General features: G+C 48.6%; 1 protein-coding gene across 1 annotated transcript; it reads left to right on the top strand.

Moving 5' to 3' along the window:
* Positions 1–6,652: 6,652 nt before the first annotated feature.
* On the top strand, positions 6,653–10,500 carry LOC119874679 (ral guanine nucleotide dissociation stimulator-like). The gene is made up of 5 exons (XM_038589652.1): positions 6,653–6,854; positions 7,955–8,148; positions 8,748–8,807; positions 9,702–9,895; positions 10,133–10,500. The coding sequence occupies exons 1-5, from the start codon at positions 6,717–6,719 to the stop codon at positions 10,498–10,500; spliced, it is 954 nt and encodes a 317-aa protein (XP_038445580.1). The 5' UTR covers positions 6,653–6,716.
* Positions 10,501–11,548: the final 1,048 nt, after the last annotated feature.

Raw genomic sequence — 11,548 nt, 5'->3', positions numbered from 1 at the left:
CGTCCTTGCAGATGGCAAGATTTGGTTCTTTTTATATGGCTTTTTTAATGGCTGAGTAATATTCTAATACATATATATATATATGTATGTATATACACACACACGCTCTATGTATCTATATCTATATATCTATATATACCATATCTTTTATTTAAGATTTTTATTTATTTCATGAAAGACACAGAGAGAGAGCGAGAGGCAGAGACACAGGCAGAGGGAGAAGCAGGCTCCATGCAGGGAGCCTGACATGGGACTCCATCCCGGTACTCCAGGATCATGCCCTGGACCAAAGGCAGGCCGCTAAACCACCAAGCCACCCAGGGATCCCCATATCTTTATTTTATAAACATTTTATGTATTATTCATGAGAGACACAGAGAGACAGGCAGAGACATAGGCAGAGAGAGAAGCAGCTCCATGCAGGGAGCGGATGTGGACTTGATCCCAGGACTCCAGGACCATGCCCTGGGCCGAAGGCAGGCGCTAAACTGCTGAGCCATCCAGGGATCCCCCACATCTTCTGTTCCCCTTATCAGTTGATGGACACTTGGACTGCTCTACCATAATTTGGCTGTTGTAGATAATGCTGCTATAAACATCAGGGTGCATGCGTATTTTGGAACTAGTATTTTTGTATTCTTTAATACTAATAGTGCCATTGCTAGTTCATAGTCATTCTGTTTTTAAGTTTTTGAGGACACTTCCATAATATATCCATTTTTGAAGCTATTACAATTAATTAAAAATGTTTAAAAACCAATTTTGAAAAATAATTACTACTGACTGGACAGTGTTATAGTAAAGTACTGAAAGTTGAGTCATCTTAAATGCCTCAAAAATATTTATTTATAATTACATATATACAAAGACACATAATTGCAAATGCAATCCTTTCTATCGCTCATTACATTCCCCACTGGTGACTACATAAAATATTTAATAATTAATATTTAATTAATTTCATTTAATTACACAAACCATAATATACAAAAAAACTGGTAGTGGTGTTATATTATATAAGTTTGTATTGTTGCCTTCCATATAAGATGAGAGAACAAATAAAGTCTACAGTTAACAATGTACAATAGTACATTGAACTTTGAGTGCTCATCAATATGTATCCAGAATAAATTCAGAGAATGAAGAAAAATTAACCAATAAATTAATTCCAAGTTATTGTTACCAATAATTTAATTATAAGTTTTAGGTGATAGAAGTTGATTTATACATATCATAAAAAACCTGGAAAATCTTGAAAAAAAGAGAATATAACAGTCACCTCAAAATGCTAGCTTTCATCTCTCTGCAAGATACATATTCTGTTTCAGTTTTTAACCCCTTATTTCATTTAACATTAACTTGGAGTATTTTCATGTTAATGAATTTCACTAATAAAAGGATTTTCGGGAACTCCTTATAATCTCTAACGGTGTATATTTATATCCTGTATTTTTATTTTTGTTCATTTAAGTTTTATTTTAATTCTTGTTAGTTAGGCATAGTGTAATGTTGTTTCAAGGGTAGAATTTAATGCTTTTATCACACATATAACACATAAGTATTTTTAAATGCCTTTGTTTAAATATGTAATTCCAGCTGTTATATGACTGATCTAAATAATACTAAATATACATTCTGAATATCTTTAATGGTTTCTTTAAGATAGATTTCTAAATGTAGTCACCGTTCAAATGGTTTCTCATTTTCATTAACTCTTTCTGCACTGTGCCAAGTATCTCTGAAGAAGCACTGTGACGACACCATCTCTAGCACTTGTATCCAGGTGTCTTTTTTCACAAAATATTCTGTGGAGTTCTTTTTTGGATTTATATGCCAATTTAAATATCTTTAAGTTTCTTTAAAAAAAATAGTGAGAAAGTAGAACTAATAAATGAAGTTGATTGAATATTGTGGGATATGCAGTACAGTGCAGTGCAATCCTTTATGAAAGGAGACTGGTGATTTCTACTAGTATTCCATCCAAAGAGGGATAGTGTTGCATCCCCTGCACAGAGACAATATAGAATCTAGAATATGAAGTGAAAGATGCCACCCTTCCTGTAGAAGAAATATGATTGATACGAGCCTAATGGTACTGGAAGTTGAAACAATTGTCTTGCCAGCCGCAGGTCATGCAAAGAGGATTCTACTACTGTGCAGTCAAACAAAGCGTATTACCAGTATCATCATCAGCTATGGTTATTGACATCCATCAGATGGGAACTGACCTTGCCCTAAAAATGAAAAATAATGGCAAAAAAGAGAAATAGTACACATTCATTCACTTAGAAAAATTTTGCTAAAGCTTTTTAAAATAGAGATAGTAGGGGCACCTGGATGGCTCAGTTAGTTAAGCGTTCTACTCTTGATTTGGCTCAAGTCATGATCTCAGGGTCATGAGATGGAGGCCCACATCACACTGGGTGTGGATCCTGCTTACAATTCTCATCTTTCTCTCTCCCTCTGCCTCTCCCCTCTCAACTCCTGTGGTTGCTCTTTCTCTCTCTCTCTAAAACTAAATAATAGAATAGAATAGAAATAATAAAAATATGTAAACTTTTCCCAGAAATTCAGAAAAAAATAATTATTTAAAACATCTTATAATAATAATAACTGAAATAAAATAATGGATAAATTAAAAAGTAGAGTAAATCCATTGTTAAGTATATTTATTTAAAATGTTTCTAAATATAAAATATTAATAAATAAAATTATTAATTTCTAAATGAAATCTTAATCCACCAAATCTCATCAATCTTAATCCACACAAAAAGGAAGGAGGACAGAAATTTGAATGAAGCTTTATTATAATGAGAAAGGATGTAGATCTATAAACCTACATATGTAGGAGATTATGAAAATATAAGAATAGAACTTTGTTAATTATTCTGATCATTTAGAAAACAAATATTTCTAGAAAAATTACAATTTATAAATTCAGATTCCTTCTAGTTGAAAAACTCTGAATAGAGCAAAACATTAATATAATACTTAGTTTACAGCTCTAAAAGTCATCTTTGGACTTGTGGACTTAATAAAAGTTTGAGATGAATCCTAGTTCTACGTCCTGCTCTTTGTAAAACTCTGATGAGGTACCTTTCCTCAATTTCCTCATCTATAAAATGGGCACCATGATACCTATTTTATAGGATTGTCCTGAGGAACAACTGCATTGAGTATCTAGGAAGCGGCACTGTTCTGTACGGTGTGGTACATATATGGAGTCTATTTCACGGTATGGTTAGATGCTTTGGTAATGGATACAATGAAAATTGAAAATGTGTTGGGTATCTTGTCAAGTAATTATCAGCAATTCTGATCTTCCTTGGAGAAATGTCTATTTATATCCTTTGCCCATTTTTTTTTAAATTGAGCTTTTTGTACTTATATTATTGACTTATTAGTGTTTTTTCATATATTCAGGAAATAAGTTTCTCATTAGGTATATGATTTACAAACATTTATCTCATTATATGGATTGCTTTTTATTTTCATTATTATGTCCTTTGAAGAACAAGAGCATTTAACACTGAAGTCCAGTGCTGTTTGTGCCATATTGAAGTATTCTATGCTAAACTCAAGGTCAAAAGATTATCTGCATGTTTTTCTTCTAAGAAGTTTTAGTTTATGTCCTGTATTTAGATTTAATCCATTTTGAGTTAGTTTTTGTATTTGGTGTAGGTGAAGATGCAACTTCATTCTTTTGCATGTGGCCATCCAGTGTTCCAAGACCATTTGTTGAAATGACTGTTTTTACCCTATTGGATAGTCATGGCACGGATACTTAAATTCAGCTGATCATGGATGTATGGTGTACTTCTGGATCCTGAAACCTATTTCATTGATTAATATATCTATCCTTACGCCAGTACCACACTGTTTCTCACACTGTCTGTTTCCTATTCTTTTTCAGAAAGTTTCGAAATTGAGAATTCCATCTACTTTGTTCTTTTCAGGATACTAGGCACCCATGCAATTCCATCTGAGTGTGAGAATGTTTATCTACTTATTGGAAGGTAATAGAATCTGGAGATAATTTGGACCAGGGGTGCTATGAAACAATGTTAAATTTTTCAGTGCATAAATATATGATTTTTCCAAATATTTAGATCTTCAATTTCCTTAAATAGTGTTTGTAGTTTTCAGAAATTGGGTTATAAGCTTCTTTTGTAAAGTTTATTCCTCAGATTTTATTTATATATTTTTGATGCTCTTGTAAATGGGTTTATTTTTTCAAATTTTATTTTTGGATTGTTCATTGAAAGTATGTAGATATACAGTTGATTTTGGAGATTGATCTTTTATGTGCAATGCTTACTGAACTCTTCCACCATTTCTAATAGTTTTAGTCAGTTATTTAAGATTTTTTAGGAGGCGGGGGCAAGATGGCGGAAGAGTAGGGTCCCCAGGTCACCTGTCCCCACCCACTTACCTAGATAACTTTCAAATCATCCTGAAACCTATGAATTCGGCCTGAGATTCAAAGAGAGAACAGCTGGAATACTACAGTGAGAAGTGTTCGCGCTTCTATTAAGGTAAGAAGATGGAAAAAAAAGAAAGAGAAATAAAAGTCTCCGAGAGACCTCCATCTTCATAGAAGCATTCTTTATCATAGCCAAGGGGTGGGAGCAACTCAAATGTCCATCAAAGATAAATGGATAAAGAAATGTGGTATATACTGATTTTTATTATTTATGAGAGACACAGAGAGAGAGAGGCAGAGACTCAGGCAGAGGGAGAAGCAGGCTCATGCAGGGAGGCCGACGTGGGACTCGATCCCGGGACTCCAGGATCAGGCCCTGGGCCGAAGGCAGCACTAAACCGCTGAGCCACCCAGGCTGCCCTCTCTTCTTAGTAAACAGAAATTTTACCACATTACAAACAGTATTCACAATCACTTGAACATTTAAATAGCTTAGTCTAGACCCCCCGAGTGACTCAGGGGTTGAGCATCCACCTTCGGATGGATAAAGAATAAATAAATCCACCTTCTTGGATAAAGAAATAAAAATCTTAAAAACAAACAACACAAAATAATCCGCTTAGGCCTTTGCTGGAAGGTGCTGCTTGTTGCTCGACTTGTGTTCCGTGGAGTCCGTGAGGCACGATCATCCTGACATTCGAGGCTTGCCGCCTTGTGTCACCGATGTGCTCCTGCCTCTTTATCCCTCTTTCTGCTTTTGGTTTGATGAATTATTTTTTCATGATTCTATTTTAATTGCTCCATTTTCTCCATTCGAGATTCAGCTTTCTTTCTTTTTTTATTTAATGATCTTCAATGATGTTTGCTTCTCCTCTGCCAACTTCCTGGTTCTGCACATGTGTCTGCGTGTGTGTCCGTTGTCTCTGTTTCTCGGTCAGTGTGCGTGGACACACCACATGATTTCAGTTCAGTCGGGGTCAGGCTGGAGAGTCAGGGCCTCCTGTCTACGTTCAGTTCTGCGACTGACGGCAAGGTTTCCTAGGGCCCAGGTCAGGGCGACCCACTGGGGGCACCGCCGTCCACAGCTCACCCAGGGGAAACGAGGGAAGGGCCCGGAACGCACGACAGGCAGGGGTTCGGGATGAGGACGGCCTCACCCCTTCTAGGCCAAGACCCCGACACCTTCTGTAGGGTTTGCCTTGGATTCAGGAGCCTAGGATCGTGGGGAGCTATTGCCCATCCCTGCCCTGGGGGGACTGTCATCTTCTGGGCCTCCAGAATGAGGGTACCGGTGCCCATGTGTGTGTGTGTGTGTGTGTGTGTGTTTGAGGAAAATAATCCCTTTATTTAAAATACCAAAATTCCAACTACTATAAGATACCACATGTAAAAAACAAGACATAGTCTTGAGATGTAAAGGACACTGTCCCTAGAAAGTGCCTCTCTTTTTCTATTATTCTTTTTTTTTTAATTTGGCTAATGGTGTCTACTGACACATATTTGGAATGTAATCTATTTATCAGCCAGCTGTTCTGGCCCAATGTGGATTTAGGATTTTAAAACATGTGTGGCTTTAGAGCTGTATAATAAAGTATAATCTTAAAATAAAAGTATCTTTTTAAAAGACTCTTATCATCGACATCACTGGTGACAGCAATAAATAGCAGACATTGTAATAGGTAGTTTTTTGCAGTATTTTACAGGTAAACAGCCCTGCCATATAGGTAACATTAGTGTGTTAGTCCTGTGCACACAGGACCTCGTGGGCCTGGACGCATGTACACACCAAGGAAGAACGTGTGGGTGGAGGTATGTCCTGCAGGTGACACCCGCCTCCAAGGTCATAGATATGAGGCCTCAGTGGCCTGGGACGTCTGGGGGAAGCCCCCGCTAGGACACTCCCTATCCCACAGGCAAGATGCAGACCATCCCCGACGGGCACAACGACTTCTCCGGGGTCAAACCGGGGAAGACTGGACAGTCATGTCTGAACCCAGGTGTGTGTCCAAGCTGGGGCCCTGGGTGCACACAGTCCTTCCCTGGGGCCTGTGGACAGGGGTGTGGTTGTGTCACTGTGTGCACAGGCCATCGCCTGCAGGGAGGGGGGGTGTCGGCAGCACGAGCGCTGCCCCTGCAGCTTCCTCCAGGAGTGGGTCAGGGAGGGGGTCCCAGGAAGTGAGGTGACTGCCGTGTCACAGAGCCCAACAGAACAGGGAACCCCCGTAACCAGGCACCCGCATCCAGTGCAGCCCCAGCTCAGGCTCACTTGGCTGGAGACATCTGCTACTAGAAGATGTTCTCTTGCTGCCGGCCCACGTCTGGGGGCTCTGGCTCCCAGGAACCCCAGGGGTGCGGCTTGTTCCTATGCTGTAGGCAGTGGCTCCAGCATAGGTACCAAGGTGTCAGGGCGGTGATCAGGAGGCGCCGTCAGGTAACACAGCGCAGGCCAGGCCAGGCCCCAGTGCCACCATCCTGGGAGCCTCATCCCCTCCTCCTCAGGTTCAGGGAACCAGGGATGTGTGGGCAGGTCCCATCCAGGCTGGGGGACGCTGCAGGGCGGCACATTCCCCGGGGATCCCTTCAGGGTCACCCCTGATGTCAAGGTGGGCAGGGGGGAAACAGGGTTCCTGAGGTCCTCTACCCGCCCCAGAGTCACTCCGAGGCCCTGCAGCCACATCCCTTTGCTGTTCCCAGGGGCGGTGGGTGCCGCCTGCACTGTGGGGTGTCTGGGTAGAGGCAGCTGGGGGTGCGGCCCAGCCGAGGGGGCCAGACCGGGCGCTGAGGCCTCCTGCCTGGCTGCCGGGCCACTGTCTCCACAGAGCTCCACCCGGGTCGTGGGGCGCGAGCGGGAGGAAGGGGTCGTCTGCCCACAGCCTCCAGGAGCAGGGAGGTGCCCTGCGCAGCTAATGGAGGCCAGCGCGGGCTCAGGGTGAGTGCAGGGGCTGGGCCCCCCGACACCCGGGCCCCGATGCGGCAGGAAGGACCCCGGGTCCCAGAAGCCAGCCTGCTACCCCCTGGGCCCCCCGACACTCCTGCTCCCACATGAGTCTGGATCCCCCCCTCCCCACACCTGCCCCCATGGCCCTGCCCCTGCCTGGGCCAGATGCAGAGTCCCTGTGCACAGATGTGTGGGAACATCAGAATAGAGCCCTCAGGGGAGGCCTGGTCCCCCGGGGGTTAGCACCTGCCTTCCCCCAGGCCTGATCTCCGAGGCCCGGGATCGAGCCCTGCCTGGGCTCTCTGCACGGGCTGCTTCTCCCTCTGTCTGTGTGGCTGCCTCTCTCGGTCACTCTCTCTGTGTCTCTGGAGGTCCTTGTAATGATCCAAATATTTTGAACATTTATCCTCTGAGATTGTTTCTTTATTGCATAGTTGGTCCTGTTTGTGTAAGAGACAGGCAGGGAGCTTGAGCGGGAGAGGGAGCCCCAGCTCCTCAAGCCCACGGGGCCCCAGCGCAGGGCCTGCAGGGGCGGGATCCCAGGTCTCCTGGCGGCTCCCTGCAGGCTGCACGTCCCCTCTGTCCCACCTCAGGGTGCAGGGGCCGCGGCCGGGAAGGGGCATCAGATCGTCCTGACCAAGCTCACCCGGACGGAGCTGCTGGAGTACAAAGTCCGACAACTGCTGCTCGCCTTGCAGCGCAGGGACGTCATCTACATCTTCAGCTTTTTAGAGGATTATCGTACATTTGCCACCACGGACGAGGTGTTGGACCTGCTGTTCACCGAGTGAGCACCTGCCCCTCCGCAGCCCAGGGCTGGGCCACCTGCTGCTGGGGAGGCTGGGGATGGTGTGAGCTTCCCGGCCTCGGGCTGCTCCCCCGCCTGGAGCAGGGTCCCCCAGGGCCTATTGAGGTCCTGGAGGGCAGCCCCGGGGCCTGGCCTGTGGCGGGTCGGCCAGAGGGGCTGTGCCTGTGCTCAGCAGCCGTCCTCCTCCCCGTGACCAGGCCTGTGCCTCCTCCCTGCCCCCCCCATCACCAGGGTCCTGAGCGGCCTGTTTCCCCATTGAAAGGGAGGTTTGAGAGTCCATCGGGGGTCTGTGTCCTGGGGCAGCCAGACAGGGAAACCCCGGGACCCCCCAAGCCCACTAAGATATGGGCCATGGGCCTGGCCAGAGCCCTTTCATGCTCAGGCCTTCAGGAGGCCCCAGCAGGTGCGGGCACTTCTCCGGGAGCTGCCCGTGGCCCCACGCACGAAGCTGACTGCCCCCGGGGCACAAAGCTGACTGCCCCCGGGGCAAGGCCTAGTCGGGGTCAGAGGGTGAAGCCCCCTATGATGAGAGGTCGCGTCCACAGGACGATTCATGGGATGTCCCTGCTCTCCTCTAGGTATGGGTGCATCGCAGATGCGTGGGGTAACAACGATGTGGTCCTGCAGTGCTGGAAACTGTGAGTGACTCCGGCTCCTGCAGGAGGGCCTTCCCTCTCCTGGAGGGCAGCGAAGGGGCTGTGGGGCGGTGGGGGCCTGCCCCCTCACCCCACACATCTGCATTCCCGTGACAGGGAAAAGGTCTAATGCCCCTTCTGGAAAAGAGCAAAGGAGAGCGGTGGATGGGGTGTGGGCTTGGTGGGAGGCACTGAGACCCCTCAGGGAGACCTTCTCCATGCCCCCCCCAACCCTCTCTCTGCCCCACACCTGGAGCCCAGAGCAGAGGGGGTGGGGAGCATCGTACTCCCCAGTCTGGTGGCACCTGGACCCGGGGGAACAGCAGATGCTCAGGAGGGCCGGTGAGGGCTCCCGGACCAGGCGGCCCCGGCCCCGTGGGAGAAGGGAGATTAGAGTCAGTGGAAGGACACCCCCGGGGGGCCCCTCGGGAGGGAGGCAGCACAGAGACACAGGAAGGAAGGTGGCGGTCCCGGGCGGCTCCTGGCAAGGCCTGGCAGGACACAGAGCCCGAGCCCTCCTGCCTTGGAGCTTCCCAGAGCAACAGTGTGTGCAGTGAGGGCAATGACAGGCCAGACGCCCCCCGTCCCCTGATGCCTGCCGGTGGACTTAAGGGGCAGGTGGGCAGGGACCAGGCTGAGGAGGGAGCCCTGCTTCCCCAGGAGAGACGCTGATGGTCACCCCCGCTGGGCCTGGGCTCCCCACACAGAGGTTGCATCCCAGCCCCTCCTCGGGGAGCAGGCCTGTGGCAGGCAGGACCACCAGGTGGCAGGGGGACGAGGAGCAGGACTGGTCTCCGACACCCTGCGCGGAAGGCCGGGTCCTGCAGGGCTTCCCCGGGACACCTGCATGTGACAGAGCCCTGTCTTCTGATGCCTGTTCCCGCCTGTCCCTCCCAGGGCCATGTCCTTCATGATGGAAATATGGCTGAATTATTATGGGGACGACTTTCATCAGTTCCCAGAATTTCCCTCCCTTATAAAACTCCTGGAATTGTTAAGACAGCACATGCCAGGCACAGATGCGCATCTCCGGGCCCTGCGTCACCTGAGGCAATTCAGACGCCTCCATGCAGCAGAGCGAGAGGCTGGGGGTGAGGAGGACTGGGGGTGGCCGAGCTGGGGATGTGGGGGGCCGCAGATCCAGCCTCCTTGCTGCTGGACCAGGAGCAGGGGGTGGGCTCACACCCCACCCCACGGGCTGCAGCCTGGGGACACCTCCCAGGGCTCTTGCCCTCACACACATCGAGTGGCGGGAAGAGTGGCCTTGATTTGGGAGGGACGTGGACAGTCTGTCCTGGTGGTGATACTTTGTCTTCTTGGATCTACAGCTTCGGCCCGAGGAAAACACCCTGAACCCACTCTGGAATGCACCCCAGCTCCAACCGTGGGGCCTGCTGCCCCGTGGGGCCTGGCTGCTGGGGCTGAGGGCTTGGCCTGCGATGAGCCGCCTGCTGGGGAGGCAAAGCCCCTGCAGATAGTGGTCACTGCTGCCCTGCAGGAGCCCCCTGCACCCCTGGGAGCCCTGGAAGAGGAGCAGGCACCACCCCCTGCTCTCGAGGTCGTGGATGTGCCCCAGCCACCTCCTAACTTGATGGAGCAACTGGCCTCGGGGATGGAGCAACCTGTTGAACCACCGAGGAGCCCGCCCCAGCTCCAACTGTGGAGCCTGGGGAAGGTTCCGGGTCTGAAGGGATAGTGGCTGCTGGAGATGAGGACTTGGTCAAGGCAGAGATGCTGGCTCCTGAGGTGAAGGTGGTGCACGTGCTGGTTCGAACCTATGTTTCCCTGCCCCTATGTGAGGAGCCACCTGCTCCCATGGCCACCCCGGAAGAGTAGTGCCTGGTGCCTGCAATCGGGGTCCCCAGAGGGCCAGACCTGCAACCTGCCTCTGGAACAACCTGCTTCGATCCGTTAGCAGCCCCCTGACCACCTCGGGGCCCGCCCCCAGCTCCCACCGCGGGGCTCGTGATGGCTACAGCCCAACAGAGGCTTGCCCTCCCCTGTTATTTCACTGTTTCTATTTTTTGAGTTTTTCTTTAACCTGTATAATAGCTTATAGAGTTTTTATTGCAATAAAGGATAAGTTAACTTCACACAAAATTGACTCTGATGCTTTTAAATTACACATCGTGGTACTTTAGGTCCATTCACAGTGTCAGAGGCCCCAGAGCCCAGGGCACTGGGAGACACAGCCGAGGATCTGGGGCTTCCCCAGCACAGGCAGAGGGCCGGGAGGACAAAGGACAGCCAGGTCTCTCCTGCCGCCGGGTGGCCCCGAGCTGTGCAGATCGTGCCCCTACCCTGGAGCACCCAGACCCCTGCACATTGGAGCTGCAGTAGTTACTGTGGGAGCTGACTCCAGAGCTGGACAGCTGGCCGCCGCTACTGTGGTTGTCCCTCCTGGTGTCACCCTGTACCTTGGCCTGAGCAGGGGCCTCACAGGATAAAGAATCCCCACTGAATTGTAGACCTGGTAGAGGGCTGGGCAGCTCCCCCAGGTGCACACACCTGAGAATCAGCACAGCAGGCCCCCTCCCCCAGAAGACCAGCTCGAAGGTCAGAGGAAAAGCAAGTTATTGACCAAGCAGCCTGGAAAGTTCCAGGGGAAGTCAAGGGATTTACAGTATATGGAATCAGAGGATACTCCCCTTTGTTTTTTCTTTTCTGTTTGTTTCTGTTGTTTCCCCACCCCCTTTTTTATTCTTTTTTATTTCTTCTTTTTTTTCCCCCTTTTTCTCCTTTTT

Source organism: Canis lupus, unplaced genomic scaffold (genome assembly GCF_011100685.1).
Source record: "Canis lupus familiaris isolate Mischka breed German Shepherd unplaced genomic scaffold, alternate assembly UU_Cfam_GSD_1.0 chrUn_S597H759, whole genome shotgun sequence".
NCBI classification, from domain to species: domain Eukaryota; kingdom Metazoa; phylum Chordata; class Mammalia; order Carnivora; family Canidae; genus Canis; species Canis lupus.
Note: the sequence above shows the minus strand (reverse complement) of the source record. Positions and strands in the feature narration are given on the sequence as shown.

Excerpts from the sequence above, each read along its gene's own strand:
- LOC119874679 (XM_038589652.1), top strand. The coding sequence starts at position 6,717 with ATGTTCTCTTGCTGCCGGCCCACGTCTGGGGGCTCTGGCTCCCAGGAA. Across the intron at positions 6,855-7,954 it reads TGATCAGGAGGCGCCGTCAG|GGTGCAGGGGCCGCGGCCGG; the intron begins GTAACACAGCGC and ends GTCCCACCTCAG. Across the intron at positions 8,808-9,701 it reads GTCCTGCAGTGCTGGAAACT|GGCCATGTCCTTCATGATGG; the intron begins GTGAGTGACTCC and ends TGTCCCTCCCAG.